This window comes from Eutrigla gurnardus (genome assembly GCF_963514095.1).
Source record: "Eutrigla gurnardus genome assembly, chromosome: 9".
Lineage (NCBI taxonomy): Eukaryota > Metazoa > Chordata > Actinopteri > Perciformes > Triglidae > Eutrigla > Eutrigla gurnardus.
In genome coordinates, this window is record NC_139923.1 from 19,683,069 (window position 1) to 19,709,693 (window position 26,625).

Genomic DNA, 26,625 nt, shown 5'->3' on the forward strand with positions numbered 1-26,625 from the left:
CCCCCACCCGGAGCACATCCATTCATTAGATAGGCTGGGAGTGATGCAGACATTGTGATACAGACGAGCAGTTCAGGACTGAGAGTAAAAACTACTTTTATTTCTTTCATTCTCTTCAAACAGAAAAAAAAAAATTAGAAATATTCCATTAGTAAACATGTTGATCTTTAAGAAATCTCCCTTTTTAGAAATATTGTGAGGGTGCAAAGATTAATGACAGTGCTCCACAGTGAGGATGCGGATTGGTGCGTCTCCATGACAACCACGGAGAAGGCGAGGGGTAAGGGGATCGGGTATAAAGGAAGTAGAGAGAGGGGAGAAAATGACATGAATCAACCCAACATGCCCTGACAATAATGACTAACATATAATCAAACGCCCCGCCCCCGTGTACTGTAAATGAGAAAAACAACAGAAGAAACAATATCATGCTGTATAGTACAAGTCAGTCAGAGTTTACAATAAACAAAGTGGGGTTGCTGACTTGAGGAATCAGTCTCTAAGGTGAATCTAAGCTGGGGTAGCTGTTGCTTTGGCAGCTATGTGCATGTCGGTGTGTGTGGTGGTGTATGCATGTTTTATTGTGTGTGTGTGCGTGCATGACCTGTGATTTACTGCACATATTCACCAATACAGCATAGCCCTTTACACACCTTAACAGGTGACACAGCCATCGCTTAGTAATCCTATGATAATATGACATGGTTAATCCCATGATGAATGTAGATCTGTATTAATATATCAGTATGTGTTACCATGGTAACTGGAGTGTGTACTATAAAAGCTGCCTGTTTCCTGTCTCTCATAGCAGTAGGATTTAAGACACCCCCTGATATTAAATGTGAATAATAATAGCTATAATAACTATAATATCCTCTTCTCTTCTTTTTTTTTTAAACTAGAATCTTCTCTGTACAAATACATACGTAGATACACACACTGGGCAAACCAATCACTTTTTCAGAATAAATCTATATCTATTTACAATATATCCAATATATTGTGTGGTGCAAAAAGGTACAAGACGTGTTTCGGTGAGTCTCAGTTGGATGATTTGCGATCTGCTGTACAAACTGGCTCAAAACCATCGATACTGGACAGACGACCCGATGATGAAATCAATAATAATTCCATGGACATCTTCATTTTTTTCCCACCCTGATTAACATTCAGTATGGGAATGCATCTCTGCTTATATAACTTTTAGTGTGCAAGGAAAAATATAATTTGTGAGAGGGGAGTGATGCATTTATGAGGTGCCCTTGGTCTACCCTGTGTGGAGCAAATTATAGAAATTAATTTTCTCGGCACAAATATTGCCTTAATCCAAAGGAACACTACTCACACTGGGTAGCCCATTAGGAGTAAATGTACAGGAGGAGAAAGGCTTCATCTGGCTATTTTAGCCTTGTTTTGGATTAATTACCACCCTTCCTCCCTGCTGCCCATGAGAAAGCAGACTGAACACACAGCACACTGCTCTCAGTACAACTCAGATATTACATGTTAACAGTGCAGCAAATCATTTCCTGAGCTCTGGGAGAGCACAACGCCACAGAATCGGGCCCGGTACACATTACTGTGAAGATATCTGCTCACACAAGTTTTAGGAAAAACACAACAGTGAAGGAAAAATATGATTGTCGTCGGGGTGTGGTTTTAGGTTTCTCTTAGTGAGTAGCATCATCCTTGCTTACTGCACTTTACTGCACATGACAGGGTAGAGATGCTAGAGCTTCTTACTCTTTTCTTGGCCTTCTGCCTCACACACTGATTATGTGTTCCCTAGAAAATGAAGGAAACAATTAAGCTGGTGCTCTTGTTTCTTCACATCATGCAGAGATGCGGGGGGGAAAAGGTGCAGTGAGGAGAAGCTTGATTAGCTCTGCTGAAACAACTCTTCAGTAAGCGTGGTATCTCATACGGAAAAACCCGGACCAGACGTTTGAACTTAACATCAGTGTCCTGAAAGTGGACAAAACCAAGCAGTTTTGTCCTTCATATTTAAAGCGATCCCATGTCCTTTTTCTGGCTCCACCCCTCAGTTTCACAGCAACAACTCATAGACACATTGTTGGACGTGTGACATTTAAAAAAAAAAACAAAAGCAGGAAGTCACAAAATCTCTTAAAGATTGTGAAACACCATCAGCTACCAGGTGAGATGTTGGACACAAAAGAAAGAAAAGAAGAATAGTTGTCTTTCACAAATGGCGTCGGAAACTACTCCATGTCCAACGACAACACCAGTCAGTCAAGACGAGAACAGGTTCTTGTTGGTATCCTTTTCCTTTGTCCATTTTTTTTTGACTAATACATTATATTCCTCACTTTTTTTAAGCGTTGCTTTAATCTTACCATTCAAAGTGAGTCAACTAGTGCTTTAGCTGAGTGCCGGTGTGTCTGGCCCCCGAGGTTTGGAGAGTAGCCGACGACTCAAACGATGCTGCGGGAACCGCTGGAGTTGCGCCTGCGGGTGAGAGGCATGGTGTGGTGAAGGGGCATGGGTGAGTCAGGGGGGCAGAACTGGTGGGGGTGGTTGTAAGGTGGAGGGGGAGGCGGCAAAGGAGGCTGAGGGCCATCCCCCTCTCTGACGCGCACAGGCGTGGACATGGCCGACTGGATGAGCTGATGGGTGGCCGGGCCCTGGCTGAGGAAGGCCTCCATCCGCCCCCGACCGCTCTGGTCCACGACGATCACCTTGACTATCTGCTGGCATTGGATGAGTGTTTCTGGGCGAAGCTCTCCAGGCTGGATGGGGCTAAGCAGGGCGGGTGGCGCAGCCAAGGCCAGAGGCGTGGACTCAATGCTGGGCTGGCTCAGTTGATAGGTCTGCAGCCTGTTGTGAATTGACACCTAGTTTAGGAACAGTCAGAGAACGCATGAGGAGTTACCAGCCTGAACGCAGCCTCTACGCAGCCCTCTGGTGTGTTACGCACATGGGCATGCAGGCATGCAGGTAGGTAGTATGCAGAGCGAGCAGATGCAAATTACACACACACTCTAATTTTTCTCTCAATCATGTTTTTTCTTTTTACATGATTTGCCCTTTCTCTCGATCGTGTTTTTACACACACCAGCCCAGAAAGAGAGAACGGGTAGCGGGACAAGAAGTAGGAACGCTGTGGATTATGTGCGTGTGTGCCGACGTGGTCAATGGGTGGCAGGATGAGAAGCTAAACGTTGAAGGGAGTGTCGGGAGAGGAGAGAGGTGACACCGAGGGCGTGGTGTCTCCCTAACACACTTTGGTACAACTCTAAAGGTCTGACTGAAAGGCAGGAGAGCGAGTAAAGAATGGACAAAAGAGGGCAACTGAGAGAAAGGGGGAAGACAGCCAGTGTCACTATGCTTAGTTCAAGGAAGGGCTGGTTTTTGCAGACACACACCCACCCACCCACCCACACACACACACACACACACACACACACTCGACAGACTGTTAACAGTATCAAGCTTATCTGGCTTTGTAGATGGTATTCTAAGAGCCAGCCAGGCTTATGGTGGCTTGCAAAGGCTTATACAGTAAGGCTGGCAAGCAGCGACTGATGAAAGAAGGGACGCTGTATAGCAAGCAGAGTGGCTGCTGATCCAGTCTTGAGGCACAGAGACTGTTTGTAGCGCCACTACAGCAGACTCCTCTCGGCGGCCTTTGTATCCTCGGCTGCATAGTGGGGATGTGCCTCGGGCGGAGCTCTTTTAAAGCAAAGCAAAAGCAAACTTTCTTTTCAGGATGAGGCGCAGTCCCTATCTTACCACACACACACACACACACACTCACATACAAAACCACACCCACAGAGCAGGGGACGTAGGCACTTACCTGGGGGGGGGCAAGAGTGACTTTTGCACTTACCTCTACTGTGTTGTTGTTGCCAGTTGCATCATATGGATCCTGTTGACCTGTGGGGTGAAACTTTTTGTAAGTCAACGGGCAGATTTAAGATCGATATACAGAATGTTACCAATGACTGCAACTCATTTGTTTAAAGGAATAATTCAGCATTTCGGGAATACGCTTATTTGCTTTTTTTCTGAGAGGGACATGATAAGATTGGCATCGAGTTCACGGAGTTGGGACATGTTTGGCTTAGCTTAGCAGCACATCTGAAGCTCACTAATTAACATGTATGTTGTGTGTTTATTCCATATAAAAACTAAACCTTGAAAAGAATTGAACCTGTGCACAAAGAGAAAAGCCCCCCCAAAAAAAAAGACTATTTGTGGTTTTAAGGGGAAGTTGCCCGTTCGAACGAACTATCCTTTAATAATAAAAACGTGACAATTAAAGAAACATTAAGCCCTCTGATGATCATCCTCGCTTCCATGAAGTTGTCCTATTTTTTCTAATATACTGCTGTGAATAATGCATGCATTGTTATGAGTAATGCATGCGTTGTTGTGCATTTTATGCTGCGCGAGCAAAACCAGCACCTGAGGGAGAGCCGTGTCCTGTGTGTGTGTCCACTTGCCCGCCATTGGTGTGTATGCCATGTGGCTGGATGCCTTGTTGCCTCTCCAACTCCCCTATAAACACACAAAAGGAGAGATTGCAACCAGCCGTATACAGTACAGAGTGTGTTGGTTGGCATTTGAGCAGTTTTTGCGGTGTTTGTGCTCCACTTACACTGGATGTGTATCTGCTCCATCTCGTTGACCTCTGTGATGGCCTCTCGGAGCTCCTCCGCAAACCTCCTGAGCTCCTCTCCACTCGGGGAGCAGAAACTCACCAGCTGCTTCTTCTCTGAGGTAAACGGGCTCAGCATGGTGATGCCATGGGCGTAGTCTGATGAACAACAACGTGTCAAAGAGGGGAAAAGAAAGCAACTTTGATTCTCAAAAAGATGCAGGGTTTTCACAACACTTCAGTTTTTACATCAGTTTCTATTCCACAAAACGTTCCTGCTAAGAATATGTGCTTTGAATACTCTGGCTTTGAGATTCATGTAACCAGATATATTCAGAAACGAATACGTAGTGAAGATCAGGAGTTTTCTATTTTGCTTTTCAAGCTAATTATTTTAGCCACATAGCGTCGTGGCTCAATTAATGTCTATTGAAATTAAGAACAGATATTCATGTTCGCCACCTCATGAATTGTAATAACTTGCCGATCCCCTGACCTTTCATGTCGCACCATCATCAAGTCAATTTTTTGCCCTGTCTAAAAAGAAATGTATAAAAGAAATAATCCCTCTCAATAATCCCTTGACCCACTGGAAATGTTGTGTGTCTGATCAGATCAGAGTGGCCGTGTGTCTGAACACACACGAGCAAAGCTGACAGGAAGTTTGCCCTCCAGCTGCCTTCAAAATCTGGCAAGGCGGCGGTGCGGGTGTGTTTATTTGAGCTTCGGAATGTAAACCAATCAGAAAACAAAGGTTTAACGATAATGTTAACGATCACGATTATCTTGGCCAAAATAATTGCGATTCAAAATGTGGTTAAAACTCTTAAATGGCACAGAAACATACTGGAATCACTTTAAATGTAGTGAAGAACCAAATAGTTTTATTGCGTCACAGATAAGACACAACTTCTCTAAGCAAACCTTTGTTTGCATTGTTCTTGCTGGAGGAAGTATTCAACCGTAGCCATGTTGAGAGCTGTATGGAGGCAATCGTACATGTGCTCTGAATTTGGAATTTATCACCTTTAAATCTGTGCAAACAAACACGTTTCTTGAATCTGTACGTTAACATGACAGCTCAGCATTTTTCATTTCTCGCCAGTATTGATCTGAACAGAAACATTATAACCGACCCTAAAGCTAAACTGTAACGTTATAACAAAGTTGCAAAAAAGCAGCTGATTCCATGCCAACGAAGTGTGAAGGATTCCAAGACACATCAAGCAAGCATCAATCAAGTACTGTAAGGCTTACAGTACACAGAAAATGAAAACCAGGCAAATCAACACAAATGTTAATCACATCCTTGACAGCAACACGGCAACAACCATGTAATCAGCCATGTTATTCAAAGTCAAGGGGTCGCACTTAACATCTGCCTTGAATCCATGTTTTAATCAGGTAAAGTAATCCAGTCAACGCAAGGAGATTCGTACAGTTCAGATCAAGCTCGAAATGTTGCTTAATAACCACGATATATCCGTATTATCAGCGTAAACTTGATGTCCATCAAGTTAACTTCCATCAGGAGTTCTGCCGAAGGAATCAAAACTTACAATACCCACCAAAACAACTCCTCATTTACTGTTAACACGACCCTTCATAAGCTCTATCCTCATCAAAACAAAGCCCATTCCAGTCGACTGGAAACAATGGGAAAACAGGAATGACTCACATTATGACATAATGTATTACAGTCGGTGTGCTTTTCACTTATGTCTGATTGTAATTGCCTGCCTATAGGATTTAAAAGATATATGAAGCATACCAGTATTAGTATTAGCCATTCAGAATACCAAAACACAGTTCTTACATAAAAGCAGGCATTCATTATCATCAGAATAAAATAATAGCCTACAGTTATTCTCTTCATGAGTGAAAGCCTGATTTGTTCTTTTGGAGCTACAATAATCAAAATTCAACCTGAATCTTTGTTCTTTTGGTTCATTGTAGACAGACAGTTACATTGTACTCATTACCTTGAATAAAAGACAGTATTGGTAGAAAAATATAGGGACTAAGCTTTTATCACCATAGGTTCCATTTATAGCAAGTTTAAAACTGTACCCAGGTCAGATGGTCACCAATTGACTCCATCCTTGAATGGCAAGTCATTAGAACATTTCATGTTTTATATCTATGGTGGAACTGTACTGAGAACAAAAACCGCAGCAAGGTAAAAACAAATCTCACATTCATTGCTGAAGAGGTGAAATTGCATTCCCAGAAGACCCATAGCTTTACAGAAAGTGTACGAGGCCGAGCTCTTCTTCTTGGGACACAGCTTCAGGATCTACAGGAGGGACACATTACACACGGCATGGTGGAGTTAAGATACGTTATGTCTAATTACGTATGAATAAAATGTGGTTTCGGATCCATATAGTCACTGAATAGAGGTCCCTCACCAGCAGCAGGTCATTGAAGAGGAAGACCTCTCTCTGGAGCTGGGACAGTTTCTGTTTATGAGACTTGTTGGCGTCGGGCACCTCAAACAGCCGACAGCAGCACACCAGACGTCTGTGGGGCACGGCGAGGATCTACAGAGACCAGGTTAAAGAGACGGCGATGACAGATAGTCACATAGTGTGAAATAATACATGACATAAATACACGAGAGGAAAGGAGCCAAACGAGAACAAATGGCTCAATCAAATGAGAAATACGGGGGAACGACGAGCACACAAAGACAAATAACACTCACAGTTTTCAGGCCCAGGATGGACTGCTCCACGCGGCTCACGTAGGTGACGTGGTCTTCGTTGGAACGGAGCTCTCTTTGTTGGATCCTTTCATAGATCCCTGCGACCATCTCTCTGGGGATGTCTGCTCCGTCATCCACGCCTGAGGGAACAACAGTCCAGAAAGAGGAGGAGTGGTCATGAACACGGTAAGAAGGAAATTCCATACTAACGTGCTTATTTACTGTATAACAGTATGTGAATGTAATGACGATATCCCATATTATAACATATAATGTATTGGTCTCATGCAGCATTTATTTGTAATCCATTTATTAAGCAAACATATTTTAATTGATGACAGTTTTTCAAAAGCCTGCATTTAATGTGATCCAGTTAAAAACTTTTCAAATAAACATTTAATTAAGATTATTTGACAAATGTTTTTTTACTATTCACAGATGTTGAGTATAATTTCACTGTGCAGATTAGTAAGAGCAACAGTGGAAGTTAATTGGGATCCAAACTACACACTTAATAATCATTGAATTTGAAACTGACTGTGCGGGCTCATATAATTTGCGTTTAAGGTGTAATTAGTTGCCTCTCATTAAGGTTTTTGCAGCTGTAAAATGAGAAAATGGGCTTTTATCCCAGTATGTGTGCCGTCATTGTGTCCTGGTAGTTGTTGGGTTATCACCATGGAGCAGCACACAGACATCCTCTCGACAGTCTGTCACTGCTGTTAGACTTTTCTTTCTTTTTTTTAACATATTTTATTCATACATTTTCAGTTTATAAACATACATCACAACTACAAGGGAATCCAGCCCCCCACCCCCACCATCAGGGATAAAGAAATGGGAAAAACAAACAAAAACAAAATGAGTCTCTTATAGGATTCAAAGCAATGTAATACAGAACAATCGGCACCAGCCACTGAATGGATGTTTATACACATATAGGCAGCCTATATACAACTGCTGTTCAACTTACGGAGACATCTGTTCAGCTTACAAATTAAAACTGTATAATATATCGTATTGAGAGCCACAGCTGATCCTCTGGAAACCCATGCTCCTAGTGCTAAATCTAATGCTAAGTGAGCCTTAATTGAATGGGTCACTCTTTGGTCGAGAGCTCTGTGTCAAGGACATCAGCACTCTCCTCCTGCACAGCTGATGGTCTTCATGATGGTAGCCAGTGGAGGCAACCGGCTCCAACCGCCCGTATAGCAGAATGAACGGTTGGAGATGATGGATGGATTGATGGATGGGTGTATACATAATAATAATAATAATCCATCCCCTCATAAAACCGCTCGCCATACATTTTTAAACATGTCTGCCAGTCATTCTACCACCTCTGTCAGACGGGTCAGTTCACATACATACAGCCTCTATATAAACACACGTCATACATACATAGACACACACACATATATATACGTCTCCATCTCACTCATACATGCATTTGCACACACTAACCTCTTAGGTTGCGTATGAAGTCATCAAGGCCCATTTTGCGCTGGGGTTTGATGTTGGGCGAGTACATGTCAGTGTTGAGGAGAACAACAGCAAAAGCCAGGATGAAGATGGTGTCCGGGTTGTGAAACTGCTGCACCACATCAGGGTTACACATACAGTACCTCTGGCTGTGAAGGGGAAATAGGACAACAGAGTTATGTAGCTTCAGTGGGAAATGACTGAAATACTGGTCTGGATTCTTGGCTATTATACCACTGGAATTCCAATCATTCATATCCGGTGGAGTTGTACTGCTTCTATAGCTGAAGGTTGAAATCTAGAAGTATTTTCCAGGTTAACATGTTTGGTGTATGATACAATCATATTGTTGACTGAATATAACAACATACATTGTACTGTAACCAAACCCTCTCAACAACCAATCCAGTAAGATTATTTTATTAATATAATCTATTGTTCAGCTGTATTGCTTTATACTAAGAGATGATACTTACCATTTATAATCAATGAGGGCACACTGAATATTAACACATCTTCCCTGTATCTTCGGGCTCACAGAACCAATGTACCAAAAACTTAATGATGCATTCCCCGGACTTTGTTATTGTCCCCAACTGCACCCACCAAATCCCCAAAATGTCCTCTCAGCCTGAACTAACAAAATCAGGGAGTGCATTGTTAAGAGACTTCAGTACATATGTTTTAAAGTGTAACTTCAACTCCAGCATTGGCTTTGCATTTACAAATGATTTTTTAAGGCTGATATCTCACCATATATTTTCTCATCTGAGTGACTGACTGTAACTTCTACTCAGACGTGAGGAGCATTCACTCCACCATGAACCAGACTGACGGGAGACAGGCGACGCTTGGCAGAATGGCTCTGCCCTCGGTGAGGTAACGATGCCCAGTCTGCTTGGGAAACCAGAGATGCCGCATTTGGACATGCTTTGCTCCCATCGCTGCCCACAGGCTTCACAAACTCTCACTTCCACCCCTCCTTCCCGCCGCAGCTCCCTCCCTATCTTTCTTACTGTCACTTACACTTACACAGTGGGCCATTTCACTGATGGGAGGCTTTTATCTCTGCAGCCAGGCAGGAAGCAGACACAGAGGGCTGCTCTCCTCCAGAGGACTGCGTCGCTTACTTGTCAGAACATATGCAAGCGAGAGGCCACATCGGAGACCTGCAGCCAGAGAGCCCTTCCCCAGACCCCACACGGGATCCAGGACCGGAGTACTCATAGGGTATCAATTGACTGCAGCCAAGCTCAGTAGTAACGCCTTTGTTTGAGGGAGGGTGGATCCTGCTCGACACAAACACTGCTACAGATTTAATATGCACATGCATACGGAGACGCACAGAGGCACAAACGAGGCTCCTGATTTGCCGTCTTGATGTAATTCTGCGGCAAATTCATCAAAGACTGAAAGCGAGGCAAGATCTATGCGTGATGTAATAATGGACATGTGCATGGATGTGTTAGTGCATATGTGTGCAAACAGTTGGGTGAATAAATAAAGCCGTGTGTGTGTGTGTGTGTGTGTGTTGTGCTTCATTCACACATTTTCGAGCACGGATCTCCGTCTTATGTAACCAGTTTATTTAAACACTAGCTCCCCGATCTCTCATCTTCATATCTGCATATGAAAGTTGCATGCCAGCTGGCACAAATACCGCTTCGCATAAAAGGAACTACTCACGACAAGAGTACAACGCGCTTCAAACAGATGACATAACAACTGTTACGCAACAGACATGACATCGGGCGTCTGGCTGTCCCAGTAAAAAGCCCGCTCATTTCTGACCTAAACTCGCAGCTCCGGCTACGGGGAGCGTGGTCTCAGATCGCTGATGGATTTGTAATCTGCACCCCGGGGCTCAGCACGTATGATTGAGTGAGATGTGATTAACTGATGAACCACGGTGGGTGTTCTGATTGGCCCTCAAATCAGAAGCAGAGAGGGGATGTGTCAAGACTGCTCCTTTCCCTCTCTCCCCTCACCAAGTGGTGTCACTTCCCTTAATAGACAGGCCTGGGGATAGTCTATATCTTTTTTTTCTATATTACAAATTCAAATACAAACGATTGCTCCTGTATCCACAGCCTGCTACAGCCTGTTGGAACACATCAACGAGCCACACATTTGCATTGAGTGTTTCTTTATTGTGATGAACACTGTGATGGACCTGGAGTTTATTTCGAGTCAATCCTACTTAATCCGTCCTACTGCTGTAAGTACTCTCTGGAGCATGTGTGTATTAATCCGCAGCTGAAAATAGTCCCCAACATACAGTATGTGTTATTTAGTCCTGTCCTGTTTTATGACTTTCAAATTAAATTCAACTATATATTATTATCAGCCTCGCTAGCGGTTGAAAATGTCTCCGCTACTAGATTGTCAGCGACTCAAACAAAGACCACACATCATGGATGCAAAAAAAAAAATGTGTCGGCAGACAATTAACATGCAGTGCATTTCCCCCTTACATTGAATTATACGAGCATCTAAGTGTAATTCGGAACGACGTCTTGGTTAGTGAGCTCAAAGGGGCAGTGGCTCAACTCGTGGTCGTGACATTGTTGATCATCCTCAGGCAAAGAGCAGCACATCAGCAGAGGGGAGATTAAATGTACACGGCAATGCAACCAATTACTCCCAAACAGAATGACAAAGTGGCCATTTTTATTGCATTTTTGTCCTGGGAGCAATCTTCCGATACTACCGGGAGATTTCAAGGGCAGCGTCAGCCAAGGGGATAAGGAGACAATTCCTATTTGTATGGTAACTTCTGTTTGTTTTGTTGCCTTTAAGACTTTTCAGTCAAAATGTAAAATAGCATAATAAAAACCTGTTTCTGACCAAAAGGTTGTTAGAGGCAAAGCGAGACAGTCCACTTAAAAGGGAGGATGCAAGCTTCGGTGGGTCTCTTGGCATTAACATGAGTCTTTTTCAGATGGCTCATACATTTTAGTGACCGGAGGGCAAGACAAAATGAGCAGAAAACCAGCTCAGGCCAAAACCTCATGAGTACCAAGCATGCAGTTTTACAAATTCCTCTGTGATTTTGAATGAAACGGGCGTACAATTGAAGATTTGGTGTCATTCGGGGGAGAAAGTTGTGAAATAGAGCATCTATTTTTGCTCGGATTGGAACATACACTGATTGCCTGCAGCTCAGATCACCGCGTTGATTGGCTGACAAAGGTTACATGCAATCAGTGTAATTTGTTAATGATGCACACAGCTTTGGTTTCATCAGAGCCTGCCACTAGTGAGCTGGTAGAACCAGTAAAACATTTTTTGTCCACACAGCCACCCTATTAGTATGCCATTCTGGATGTATCTGCTGCTCCAAGGCTGCGAGAGGAGATCAGAAAATGCTTTTCTATTGTATTGCAAGAAATGTGCGCTTGGTTACATGTTCTGTTTTGCATAGGCCCCCAGGCAAACGTTCCGTTCATATCAAAAGGGTTCAGAGTGCCCTCACCGGCCCTGCGCAGTCATGTGATGGACTGTTGTTGTGTTAAAAAACGGAGCCAGGGCCCATTAGTCAGCGAGGCCTGGTTGTGAGTGACTTGACAGTCTCACCTAAAGGCTTCGATGAGTCTCTCCACTTTCTGTGCTTCTCCCTGAACACGAACATGAGCCTGGAACTTTCTCAGGGCTTCGTCGAGCTCCATGCCCGAGAAATCCATCTCATCCACGACACAGCTATTAAGGGACAGACAAAGAGAAAGCAGAGAGGGAGATATTGGGTTTAGTTGCAGAGTCTCACTGTAATGACAAGCTGAGTAAGCGAGTGAGTGCTAGTGTGTGTGCGTGTGTGTGTGTGTGTGTGTGCGTGTGTAGCAAACTATGGGTACCCAAGTGCTGATGGAAAAATCTTCCTCTTACAGTCATACCTCCATTAGGGAATCACTGACCTGGAAGACGCACATAGAGGCAACATGTTTGCACACGCACACACTTTGTGTGCAAACATCAATAGGGAAGACAGGGTCTGATGACAGGGGGAGATAAGAGGAAAGGAAAGAGAGGGATGAGAGGGCGAAATAATGAAATGCAAAGAGCGGGGGGGCAAGAGAGAGGTACATGAAAGGCTGAGGGCAGGCTGAAGCAATGGAAGAAGTGCGTGTGCTTTTATGTGCATGTGCGTATTTGTGTCTATGTTTGAGTGAAAGAAAGTGAGTGTGTGTGTGTGTGTGTGTGTGTGTGTGTGTGTGTGTGTTCGGTGCAGTGACCTATTTCTACACTCTCTGCAACAACCTCAGCAAAAAGCCTCTCTATCCTGGATCTGTGTCTACACTGGTTGGATGCAAAAAGGGTGAGTGTGAAGGCATTAAGGAAATGTCTGTTTTAGTAGATGTATTGCATTTATGCATGCTAGTGCTGCATGACCTGTGTGTGTGCGTGCGTGTGCGTGTGTGTGTGTGTGTGTGTGTGTGTGTGTGTGTGTGTGTGTGCGTGTGTGTGTTGGGTAAGGCTCAGATAGCTAGTTCTATTTTAGATGTTTTAAAATATCTGAATCCATTAAAGTAAAACAAGTCACTCATTTAATCCTTTTTTGTCGAGCAATATGCAAAACATCCAGTCAGTTTAACGTTATTTTTATGACTAATATATAATTGAAAGCTCCAGAACTGCTATTTAATGGACGTTATGGTAGGATTCTTGTCCTGAAAGACATTTTTGGAGCTAACCCTGACCTGCAGTAGGGACTAAGAAACAGGATATCTCAGTCTCTGCTGCTTTGACGTGACAGTTTGATCATTAAGTCCCCCAATTTATGGGAGAGCAATTCTAAATTGCCATGAATGGCTTATAACTGATAAACAGTACAGAGAGGTGATGTCACGCTCACGCCCCTTCAGATGGACCACAATGGGACTTCATTTGCAAACAGAGACAGATCAATTATCTACGAGTAAATACTTTAATAAAGCCAGTAGTTACAATTGTCATCTCCATGACAACTGAGCAAATTCCAAAGACCATGAGATGCACTTGAAGGCAATTTAAAAAAAATAAAAGTCAGTAAGTGCATTTTAGTTCAGATTATATTGTAAAACCTAAAGAGATTCAATAGGAAATGTGAAGGAATTTGAATTCAATGACAGGATTCATTACAGGAGAGCCAAGCACGTATGCGTCTGTGTGTAATGCATGCTGTATATGTCGACTCGGCATGTATAAATAATGAGGACTCACTCAAGGACATCTCTGTTGAATTGCAGTTTGCTGTTTCCCAAGAACTCTCCGATCATCTGCCTGCTCAGGCCCTTCCTCTGCAGCAGGAAGTGAGCGACTCCGATGGCCGTGTCCGGGACGAAACCACGCGTGATCAGGAAATGGATGCCTCTCTCTGGGTTCCTGCCCACAGATAGCCAGCAGCAGAAAAGCAGTTAGTGTTAGGAGCTAAACAGCACATGTGTGATGTGTTTGTGCGTTCAAGCAGATAGGTGTGTGGGTGAGAAAGAAAATGTGTAGCAGTGCATTTAGGAGGAAGGGTGCTTAATGCGTGTGTGTGTGTGTGTGTGTGTGTGTGTGTGTGTGTGTGTGTGTGTGTGTGTGTGTGTGTGTGTGTGTGTGTGTGTGTATAAGAGGAAACGCAAGGAAATAGAAGGAAAGGAAGTGTGCATTCATGCGCAAAAGCTCTTAGCTCTGGACTTCTGGATCACACCCACTGTCACTGATGCGTATGAATTAATTTCCTTTAATTTGTATTAACTAGTAATAAGTGAAGGCCAACCGTGGGCTCTATTTATAGAAACGTAGAAGCTCTCACATTGTTCCTGACCTCCTCGACTGCCTCTCCTCTTCAACTCTCTCTCTCTCTCTCCCTTCCTGCCTTCGTCCCCCATGCCCTCCCCTCTGTCTCCTTTCTATCTCTGACATCATAAGATGGCTCTGAACATGCAGCTCCTCCCAACAATCACACACACTAATGAGCAGCTGCTTACAGCAGTTTTGCAGGGCTGTTGAAGATTTGTTAGACACAAACAATAATAAGTGTACTTTGAACCCTGAGCTGGAGGGTGCATAAATAAAAAAAATAAAAAAAGTATGACGTTGTCGGCTATGTGTGAGAGTGTGTTTGAGGCCCACTCACACATTGAAGAGGTTCAGTCCTATACGGTAGAGGCGTTTGCGGTGTGTGTCTGTGGAGAGAGTTGGCGAGCGGCAGGAGGCTGGATCCTGGCAGCGGTCCCTGGGCAGAGAGACCACCAGGGCCTGCAGGGCCTCGGGGCTCGGCCCCCCAGGGATCTGCTGGGGATGAGTGTAGTGGTACTGCTGGTACTGGGTGTAAATCTGAGCAGGTTGCTGGTTCGACTGGGCTGAGGTGGAGATAGAGGTGGAGGTAGAAGTGGATGTGGATCCCAGTCTGTCCGAGCCGCTCTCCCCCTCCATCCCTCCTCCTCCTAGAGTCGGCACTGCTGAGCCCCTCCTGGATCCCGGATCAGCCATTTCCAGCTCCTCGCTGGGCGGCGGTGCAGGAAACTCTAGCTCCTCGGCTAACTGGCCATCACCTCCTCCAGCCATCCCGCTCACAGAAGTCTTCCTGCTGCCTGGCTCTCCCCCACCGGCATTGCCAAGAGAGGTGGTGGTTGTGGTGGTGGCAGAGGAGATGGTGTAGGAGCTATTGCTGTCGATATGAACGGTGACGTCCCTGAAGGCCATGAGCAGCGAGCTGGCACTGCGGGGTAGACAAGCGCTCTCAGCGGCTGCACGAAGGGCCCCGGGGTCCATCAGTAGCCCCTTCCCATCTCCACCTTCCGACAAGCTCCAACCGCGAAGGGCGTCATCAATTGACTGGGCCAAGGAATGAAGCTGCAAATATAATGATTAAAAAAAAAAGACACTTCAAAACCAATCAGGTCAAGAGACATGATTTATGTGTGGAAACGTTTCTGATACCAGAGGGAGTTGCTAATTTGTGTCTATCTGTAAGATAAGTGAAGGTAAACAGATGGTGGCTGGCTCCTGAGCAGAATATGGCCTGTAATTCCAATCTAATAGATGAAGTAGATTTCTCCGAGCATCTTCCCACAGTTAGCAGCTTTATCACATGAATCTCCGTTCGAGGACAGCTAACGTCTTTATTCCCTTGGAAGTCGCTGAGATATTAAAGTCTGGGCCAAATGACTGTCATTCCTAGAGCCGTCCTACTGATGTGGTTCAAAACGATATGAAGTGAATGAAACCACTACTAAAATTAAATTCCAGTGAGCTGCAACATGAAATCGAAACGCTCACCTGTTCAGAGAAGCAGTCCTCCAGCTGTGTGAGTGTTTGTCCGGGGCTCTGAGGTGGGGCTGGGCCCGTGGCAGGAGAGTGACCGGCTGCCGGGGCAGACGCAGGAGAAGGGGGCAGAGAGGTGGAGCGGCACGGGGGAGGAGGAGGAGTTTTGGAGCGTATGGGTATCTGCCCTCCTCCAGGATGTAGACTGTAACTGTGTCTCTGGGCTGCATTACGGTTCCGGCCGGAGGGGCTAGGGTGGCGCAAGGAGATCCGACGGGGCAACTTGCTCTCCGACAGAGAGTTGCGGATCTTCTGGAAGTTTTTGCTGAGCTGGTACTGACGGAAGGCCGTCTGGATACGACGGGCTGCCCGCCTCGCTATGAGATGGCCTCCATATTTCTGCTCCAACTCGTCTATCTGGGGATAGCAAGAGGGTGAGGGGGAGTTTAAATATCAAACATGTTTACAAGGCTCTGGAACTCACTGAAGACACTAAGAGTCATATTGCAAAGCACACAGCAGCCACTGAAAAATATTTATTCATCCAGCAGCAGGCAAAAATATCATGATGCCATTTTGTGCCCATGTCTACGACGGATCCAAATCATTTGAGCATTGCCTGAGTCATAAGTCAGCACACTCACACCGTTCTTCTATATAAGTATTTTTCTGATTTATCTGTCCACTCTTTTAAAACCGGTGAGGTTTTATGGCATTAGAGCCAAAGTAAACATCATCTATCATCATTCAAGTGCTAATACTGGCTGAAGGGCTACTGGGAGGAGGATGGATGGGCTGTGACAAAGGTGATTTGGGGAAAATGAATAGAAAAGTAAACACCCGCACAAGCCTATTTCTGTTGCGTTTGTTGGCAGAGAGGCTCGGCCCGAAAATCTCCGCTTCCTCCAGAATTCTGCCCTCTTATATTTCAGGCAAAAGTGAGACGAAGGAGGGGGAGTGGGAGGCAAGGGAAGAAGAGACAGTGAGGGAGAAAAAGGAGGACAGCCACACATGTGCCTGGAAGTGTGTGTGTGTGTGCACTCATACAACACACACACAAACACACACTGCAGCAGCAGCAATAGTAGTAGCAACAGAAAGACCCTTCAGCAATTTGGTATGAGAAATAAAGACATCTCCAGCCGCCAGAAGCAGTTATTAGCTGTTACCATGACTACCTAGCATCTTTCACGTTGCCGTTGCCGTGACAGTGGAGTCACTGGTGTTCTTTTTCATATCAACACAACAGACAGAAATAGATCTAAATGGGAATGTTTTTTTTTTTGTCACCCAAGACACAATGTCAAATGATCATCCATCACACACTTCCTCATGCTAAAAACAGGAAGGAGTCAGCAGTCGCTTGTGCTTACGGGCCCACACACAAAACCAAGACATACCTGTTTGTTCTTGTTCTCCAGGCTGATCTCGTACTCACTGGGTCCCTCTCTCTTGGTCCCCTCCTGCCCGCCACAAGAGGATGTGCCGTCCTCCAGGCTCAGCATCTGTCCACTGCCACAGAAATAAGAAGAGAAAGCCGTATCAGTCCTCCCTGCTGACCTTCAAAACGCCGCTGTTATCACAGTGGCAGGTCATCAACTAAGCGGAGTGTGAAGGGGTTTATGAGGGAAGCAGCAGGTGGAGAGTGATGTGTGGCTGCGGTGGCTCAAGGCGAAGGTGACCGTGTTTATGTGTCCACTCCTATTTGGTCAGATTTGTTCATGGCTTCAATGCAGGCTGCAGTAATAACACAGACAATATGACTTCCTTCACTGCTTTACTATTTCTTACATACTAAAACATAGTTTACTCTAGATAGTGGGACTGTAAGCATCAATATGTTGATTACCAATTAGTCAAATGTTAATCACAATTTCTCAGAGCCCAAGTTGACATTTTCAAATAACTTGTTATGGCGAACCAAACAGTCCATAACTCAAAGCTATTCAATGTTCATACAAAAGAGGGGAAAAGCAGCAAACAAGTAATTATTTAGCATTTTCCATTTAGAAATGAACTACATTATTCATCAATAAATATTGATAAAACATTTGTTCTGTTAATCAACTGATTACCAACCTATAAAACTATAACATTACACCAAAAACAGGAACAAAGACGGGAGAAATGTCTGAAAAATAAACATGGTTATGTGGAGCAGAATTTCGTTTTCTACTTGGGTGATCAGCCTGCGAACATTCAGAATTACCTTGTGACTGGACCCCTTGAGGGGGAGAATTTGAGGGTATTTTATAGTGCATTACACTCTCCCAACAAGCTTAATTTATTGAGCAATGCTTTGATGTCAGAGGGATCTTCGTTAGGCGTTGCCAACTCCACACCGGCAAAGCGGTGCACTGCACTCTTGGCAGATCCGAATGTGTTCCCCGCACTAGCAATCTTTTCCACGAAAATCTGAGATTTTGTACATGAAAACTGATGTGTTTCCATGGCAACGACATCATTTGGATGAACATTTCAGAGGAAGTTGTGATGAAAAAGTAGAACTTTCTGAGTCTCCGACGTAGGAATGAGATTACTGTTTTATGCCATTGTTCTATGTTCTGCTGCTAGTATTACATTATCAAAGGAGAATAAGTCAGGGAATACAATTATAGACAGACTATCATATTCTCAAAGTCAAACATGACTGGCAGAAAATGTAGGGGAATAAATCAAACAAATCAGACTCTGCATAATCAATCCTTTATATAATACCGAAGCTGGAAGCAGATCAAATACAAAGCTTTATTTGAATTTGACACAAATCTGACTCAGAACTCAACAAGTCAGATGTCTCCCAGGACTCTCCGCCCCTGGTGAAGCATCCCACCCTCTTAATCCCAGGTCCCATCCACAGATGGAACAATGCTATTTTACTTAACAGCTTTATCAAAATTCTATAAAAGCCATGTAATTCTTACCTCAGCAAATTACTGCCATGACAACAGAAAACGGCCCTTTTATCGAAGTTATGTTGTGAACAACTTAAGCTTGAAATGAACGGTGTAGTGTGGCCAACGTCTCCGGCATCGAACTTGCTTCTAAAAGACAAACACCATCATTCTGCACCTTTTCCACAGCCAGACTGGACTGATGTACGCATAGAATATGCTCACACCCTAAGAGATTTTATAATGGTGTGCAATTATGTGTGTGTGTGTACGTGTGCATGATGTTGTGCATTCTTTCCTCCACCCAGATAATGCTTACTGTTATAATTTTACACGAAGGGGACCAGTGCTAAACAGGGATGGGGAGACTAAAAAGCCTGCTCATGGTTAAATAATGAGTGCATCACTAAAGTTCCTCTTTGTTTTCTATGATTGCTGTGAAAGCAAATATTCTGCGTTCCCCAGCCAATAGGGCCAGAAGAGCTTGGTCATATCTTTAAATGAGATAAAGTTAGAGAATATAGAGCAAAAGGGGGGGGGGGGGGGGGGGGAGAGAGTGGAACCAGGGGTTGAGATAGAAAGAGGGAATGGGAAAATATGGACAGAGAGACTGTGTTGGTGTGTGCATGATGCTGGAGGCTCCCGCTATCAAATCCTCTATTAAAACACTGTCATGCCCCTGTGCTGCATCAGAATACATTAGAGAACATTAGAATACATTAGAGGGTTTAAAAGCAAAAGTTGAGCTATTAATGCATCTGGACAGCAAAAGCCTCCATAATGATATGGCCGCTATACCCCATCTCTCTCTCTTTCTTTCTCCCTCTCTCTCTCTCTCTCTCTCTCTCTCTCTCTCTCTCTCTCTCTCTCTCTTTCTCACTCACACACACACACACACATACCACACATCACATACGTAGTGGCAACAAACCTACACACTCCTGCTCTCCCTGCATATGTGACATAATGGTGGAGGACAAATGACCATCTGTCAAATCGCATCTCAAGGTCCCTCAGAGATTTATAGTACTGTACAGCCAGGCAGGAAGAACACACACACACACACACACACACACACACACACACACACACAGGAGAGAAAAGGCAGGTTCGGCCAGAGGCGGCTCTCATGACATCTCTTGGGAGGTTTGCATGCTCTGATGGATCCATCGGATGTCAGTTAGTGTGAAGCGCCGGTGCGAGTTTGCAGCCAGCAGGCACTCACACACACACACACACACACACACACACACACACACACACACACACACACACAACTTCCATGTGATGATAATAACGAGCTACGCTGTCACTCGGCTCCTCCACATCTCATCATCGCAGGTGGGTGTCCACTGCTGTGCCATTAGCTCATCCAATCAGGACTATGTGGGTGTTGATGATGATAGTTAAGTCATCAGATCAGGGGGAAAGAGTGGGTTTCCAGACAGACAGATGGCGATATTAATAAAAAAAAAAAAAACAGTATGAGACTTGATAAGGACGGATGAGATAGAAATAAACAGACAGATAATGGGTAGTGATGCATACAGAAAAACAACTGCACAAGGGGGTAAGAAGTAGCGGCAGATGAAGAGCCGGAATAAGTGGACATGACTGGGAAAGACTGGATTTAGAAAATGTAGGATTAGGATTAAACGATGGGAGAAAAAGGAGTGAGGGCAAAGAGCAATTATTGAGAAACATGACAAAAATCAGCTTTTTGAGAGTGCTTCGCTCATCCAACCGACCCCGAGTGAAAAGCCATGCCTTCACACACACACACACACACACACACACACACACACACACACACACACACACACACACGTAAAAAGAACAAACTCATAAGTTGTCCACATGGAGACAGATGGCAAAAGTGGCTACAGTAGATCCTCCAAATTCTATTCTCCAGTTACTATGGTAGTGGTAGCCGTTGCGTCATTACTGTGTTGCCATGGGCACTTTTATAGTGGCAATAGCCGTTTACACCCCCCCCCCCCCTCTCTCTCTATATATATATATTTATATATGTGTGTGAATCACTCTTGAGGCTGTACGATCCATAGGTTTCTTACAGAGCATTTAACTCTGGCGCTGTAACCCCAGGCTCCACATGTCCATAAATACCCCGATTCACACTCATATACAGTACTGTGCACACACTAACGAGCAGGACTGAAAGCCTGGGTGTGGACATGACTCGGTTAGATGGCACACATGTACAGATAGTGCGTTCTCAGTGGTTTAAAAAGAGCACACTATAGGAGTAAAACACTAGACAAACATTGGGAATGCCTGTGATCGGTGTGTGACTCGGCCTTACCCAGATGAGGCTGTGGTGTCAGCCTCTGGATGTTCAGGGGCGGGGCAGCAAAACTGATGCAGCACGGTCTCGCTCCTGAAGGGCAGACGAGAGAGGAGGAGAGGTAAGCAAAGGGGGGAGGAAAGAGGGGAGGCAGACAGGATTGGAAGAACGGCGTGTCATTCAGGTAGTACTGGCTGTTTGCTTTTCTTTCCATATTCCTCCTTATGTTCATTCTTAGTCCAACATCCCCAAAGACCCTGAAAAAGGCTCTCATTACACTCTTCTGGATTATTATTCTTATATCCGCGGGTTCTGTTTACAGTTTGGCACCGATCCCGGGGTAAATACCCTATGTAGGTCAATTCAAGGCTGAGAACGCTATTGAATGTGAGCGTACGTCTGTGCGTCCGGATGTGCTTGTTTATCCCTCCTCCCCTCCGATTCATCACATCTGCGGTGATTTAGTTGAATTCCCGATCTTTGATAAAGATGGTTACTCCAGCTCTGTTTCCTAACTCTGACTCGTCTTAACTTCCCCTCTCTCATTTCATTCTCATACATTTTACATTTACATTCATATTTTAGGCTTTTTTTTTTTCTGGTGCGCGCTCATCTGGAGCAATTTAGAGTGAAAAGAACAAAAACACGCATCGTGTTTAAGCTGTCGCATGGATCCACCCGTTGACTTCCTGAGTGCATGTGCACCTTCCACCTGCTTCAACAAGCACGATCACAACTTTTAAAATTATCGTATGTCTTTTTTTTATTGGAGGTGCGTCCGTAGGTCACATTAGGTCCTTTCACAATGAGCTGAAAGCATTCAGTTGACAGTGAATTTCCATGGCTACGCTACAGTAAGTCTTCTGACCTGGGCTCAGCTCAGCATATTGCCCGTGACACAGACCCACAGTGACAGGCAGTCAGAGTCGGTGCGAGGCTCAGAGTGACAGTCCGAGCTATAAAAAGCTACCTTTTTCACAGCAACTTCCACAGACTTAAAAGGGATGCTGACGTTTTTTTGAGAAAAATATCTCTGATCAACAATCCTCACAGTTGATTTCTATGAATAATACTCCTCCATGTGTTGTAAGTAACAGCTTGCCCACTACTCGCACCTCTCACACACACGCAAAACACATCCATGAATCATTCATTCTCCATTTAGTTTCTTGATCTCTTGATGAAGTTTGAAAGCCCCCCTGAGAGCAGTAACTTCATGGACTTGGATTTTTATTAATTAAATGAATGATTATATTATTCTTGAGAATTGTGCAGCACTCCTCTCAGTAGACTTTTTTAACTTCTTTTAACAGCGCCCTGAGGTTTCCAAAATCTCTAAAATGCTTTTCAGCACGCTAATTTTCTTTGTTGCACTTTCCTCCTCGACGTCTCGAACACCAGATCCAGACAACAAATCAAATTAAATACAACACCTGTAGTGAATTACTCTAATCAACATCAGTCAGACTCAAGCGCGTACATGCCGATGTATATTAAATGCAAAGTGATGTTTCACTCCAGGTTACATGCAGATTCATATAATTCCACATTTTTATTACTCAGTTACTTTTTCAATTTGACTTTTTAATCACTTGATCTGCATAAATATTCTCCATGTATGAGATGCTTCTCTAAATCATTTCTTAATTGAAACTATTTGTCTTTCGAAAAACAAAAAATTGTCAGGAGTCATTTTTTAACAACGTCCACTTTATAATGGATGAACTAATTGAACCAATAACTTATGTTACGTAAGAGTGCGGGGGTTCATCGTCCATGTGTTGTGGGTTTTGCGGGTCACAAGGTAAAACTAAGAGTTATCTGATGCACACGAGAGGAGGGAGATTGAACAATAGACGTGAGAGCAAAATGCACTGAACTCGCAGAGACAGTTGTTGTTTACCGTCAGTATACGAGCTGAATTACTTTGGCAGACTGATACAAAACAGTTCAGGCCCGAGGAAGAGTCCAGGCTGCTTGGGTCACTGAGCACGCATGCACACACACACACACACATTGTCTGTCCATCTGTCTGTACAAGACACACACATAACAACCATCCGCCTCCAACAACGCTTACAAAGAGAACAGGTGAATATTTCAACAGTACATGCCTCCTGCTGTCAGGACATGCTCTCTCTCTCTCTCTCTCTCTCTCTCTCTCTCTCTCTCTCTCTCTCTCTCTCTCTCTCTCTCTCTCTCTCTCTCTCTCTCTCTCTGCCCCATCCTCCCTCAGACCATCCCTCTGCTCTGTCCTGTTTTGTAGGAGTACTTTAAACGCAATGATTTTCATCAGCCAGTATCCTGCAGAGTGTAAGGAGAGAGGAGACTTGACATGAAACAAGATCAGCTCCATTTGGACTCGTAACGGTGCCGGCACATTGTGTGTTACCTTCCACTGCGCCACAGGACGCCGCGGCGTGGCCGACCTATGTGTCTGTCCGCCAGCGAGATAAACTAAGGAGACAGCTACCCCAAATGCACCCGTTTCATCATCCCTGTTTTGGTCTCTTCCTGTACCTGTCTCACTCTCTATGTACTGAAACCCATCCCTGTTCTCATCTCGCCACTTTCTCTCTCCCCCCCCCCACCCTCTACTCCAATGTCAGCCTCAAGCTCCTTCCTCTAGACACCTCCAAGGGCTCCATCAAAGACGACGACTGAACATGCATCCCTCTCCCTTTTCTGTTTCTCTGCCTTCCTTTCTCCTGAGAATGGCTGATTACCGTTCGCTCCATGGGCTAAGTGGGGCAGATAGGAGGCTCAGCTGGAGAGAGAGACAGAGAATGAGCGGAGGATGGGATCCTACATCGCCCCCATAGGGCTCATACACGTGCACTGACAACAATGACAACAATGCAAAGCACACAAACACAAAACCATTCAGGTAAATGCATACAGTGGAATGTAAGATGTGTGACACATGCACCTACGCACACACAGTTTGTAACACATAGACACGCTGACACACACTGACAGGAAAAACAGGACAGATCTGATCTCCAGTCAGCTGCAGACAGGATGCAGCAGCCAATAACAGGATGGTGAATCCTCTAAAAAGTCAAGTGAAAGCCTGAACTCTCCCTCACTGCCAGAAGCAGAACTGCAAATAAGGTGTTGAGCCACTGGTGTTATCCAGAACGACTTAAAATCAATCGGCTGGTGAAGATGCAAGGCTGCGTTCAAGGGCACAAAATCAGCAACTGCAGAACCAAGAAGGCCATTTTTTTTTTTATAAACTACTAACCCTCTCTGCTGCCTGATCAACTGGTGGCTGTTCTCCCTGCAGCTTTTATAATTAATCATTCATTAATTCATTTATTGTAATTTCTTCCTCGCCAGTGAAACTCCTTCAAATTAAGAACCAGTGGTGTAACATTGATTCCTGTCAAATAATAACAACATTTTGCCGCAGGGTAAGCCATCGGGTTCCAGGCCAGAAGAGAGCAACAGGCTCACACACACACACACACACACACTCAAGAGCAGGACATTTAATGTGTTCAGGTGAACCATTCATATGATCAATATCAACAACTCCTTTTTTATATATATACTGTAGCGTAGCCATATTTTATATATAGGCCTACATATATCCCCTTCTGCACTCCTCTGCTCCTCTCAACTCCACTTCTGTTCTGAGTTGCTCCCATCAGTGGGGGTGGAGTCCCAGAGAGACCAATCAGGACTCCTGCCGGAATACAACTTATGAACTGAACACACAAGCGCGCGCACATAGCGGGAAAAAAAGACAGAAAGATTGGTTTTCTCTCATTAGGTGATGTGCTGATGTACGACGAGCCTCTGGTGCCAAGCAGGGGGTATTGGTGTGTGTGTGTGTGTGTGTGTGTGTGTGTGTGTGTGTGTGTGTGTGTGTGTGTGTGTGTGTGTGTGCGCGTGTGTGTAAATGTAGGTGTGTGTGTGTGAGAGACTGTGCACGTGTGTCTCATCTAACACAGCAACATCAGAGGCCGAGAGGTCCCGTGAGAGTTCACAGATCCCGTGCAGTAATTAACAGAGAAACCGGCAGCACTGCGGACAGCGACTCGCGGTGTCTCGAGCTGACATTGACCGCTGAGCAGAACCCGTGTTATCAACACACACACACACACACACACACACACACACACACACACACACACACACACACACACACACACACACACACACACACACACACACACAGGCCTACTACAGCTGTTTGTTACGTAACGTTCCAGTGATCGTGAGCCAGTTCCTCATTTAAATAATCCACCTCTTCCTCTTCCTTGCGCGGTTCTCAGCCGACACACAACTGAACATTTGAAATGTGCAAGCGCACTTCATCATTAGCCTAATTATACGCCTCTCAATCTGCAGGGCACGCATTCGCGCGCGTGCACGCTCCAGTTGATACAGTGTTAGACGGATGACACGTAAATACTATGAATGTTTCTGGACAGACTACTGTGTGCTAACTAAGCTATAGGAAATAGGTTTCGCTTTAGGACGACACTGCAGGACCTGCAATAAAGACCACGGGAGGTTTTAAACACATATAGATACCCATAGAAACCTTGTGAATAGCCTACCATATATTCTCTAATGGTATAGAACAGATATGCAAACAACCACATAACCTCGACTCACTCTGATTTCTTAGCCAGGGCCAGGGATCGACAAAGGGTTGTGGGGGTCATCGGAACCAAAGAGCGGCAGCTTTGGAAACTCCCGTCGTTTTCTGCCTCACTTTCCACCGGGGAAACCGTGGACGGGTCGGCCGGCACCAGCTGCATCTCCCCCGGGTCCATAGGTTGGGGAGGCGACGGCTGGACCGCCGGAGCCGCCTCGACCTGTTCTGGCGCAACCGCATGGTCTGGCAGTGACCCCGCACCGGTCTTGAGCTGAGGGTCCTGATGGTGGTGGTGCTGATGAAGGCAGCTGGGGTCGGGGTGATGGTGATAGTGGTGATGGTAAGGATGCTGCTGCTGTACCCTGACGTCCCGCAGGTGCCTGTTCTCTCCTATGAGTTCGTCCACCCGCCGGTCGAGCTCCTCTATCCGAGAGCGCTGGGTCTGGATGAGACTCTGCTGGTTCTGGACGATGGTGGTGAGCTCCCGCAGGTACAGAATCGCCTGCACCGGGTTTTCCAGCAGGCTAGAGCTCATCATCATACCCAAGACGAGAGGATGCAAAGAGAAGAAGAAGAAAAAAGAAGCTGGACTGACGGATGGAGGACAGAGGACATGCAAAATATCGGATGAGAAGGTGAGATGTCCTTCCGAGCTCCACTCCTTGATTCTGCTCGGTTGTGGATGAATCTGCACCGACCGACCTAGCCTCCGCTTCTCCGGTCTCTCTCTCTCTCTCTCTCTCTCTCTCTCTCTCTCTCTCTCTCTCTCTCGCT

The 26,625-nt window shown here is 45.0% G+C and overlaps 1 protein-coding gene across 2 annotated transcripts; it reads right to left on the reverse strand.

Moving 5' to 3' along the window:
- Window positions 1-79: 79 nt before the first annotated feature.
- On the reverse strand, window positions 80-26,517 carry iqsec3b (IQ motif and Sec7 domain ArfGEF 3b). Of its 2 annotated transcripts, none has more exons than XM_084018016.1 (15): window positions 25,869-26,516; window positions 21,258-21,332; window positions 17,441-17,552; window positions 16,056-16,457; window positions 14,911-15,629; window positions 14,010-14,171; window positions 12,390-12,512; window positions 8,796-8,962; window positions 7,332-7,471; window positions 7,036-7,167; window positions 6,821-6,920; window positions 4,625-4,783; window positions 4,432-4,524; window positions 3,854-3,900; window positions 80-2,855 (listed from the first exon to the last, which is right to left on the reverse strand). In XM_084018016.1, exons 1-15 carry the CDS (start codon window positions 26,390-26,392, stop codon window positions 2,436-2,438), a joined length of 3,375 nt encoding a protein of 1,124 aa, XP_083874142.1. In that variant the 5' UTR covers window positions 26,393-26,516; the 3' UTR covers window positions 80-2,435. The 2 variants fall into 2 exon arrangements, with proteins under 2 accessions (XP_083874142.1, XP_083874143.1); XM_084018017.1 differs by having other exon boundaries at window positions 2,666-2,838; window positions 25,869-26,517.
- Between the last annotated feature and the right edge of the window lie 108 nt (window positions 26,518-26,625).

Coding starts and splice junctions, on each gene's coding strand:
- iqsec3b (XM_084018016.1), bottom strand. CDS start 26,392: ATGATGATGAGCTCTAGCCTGCTGGAAAACCCGGTGCAGGCGATTCTG. Junction 12,513..14,009: donor TTCAACAGAGATGTCCTTGA/GTGAGTCCTCAT, acceptor GTCCCTTAATAG/CTGTGTCGTGGATGAGATGG. Junction 6,921..7,035: donor TCTTCAATGACCTGCTGCTG/GTGAGGGACCTC, acceptor TCCCTCCTGTAG/ATCCTGAAGCTGTGTCCCAA.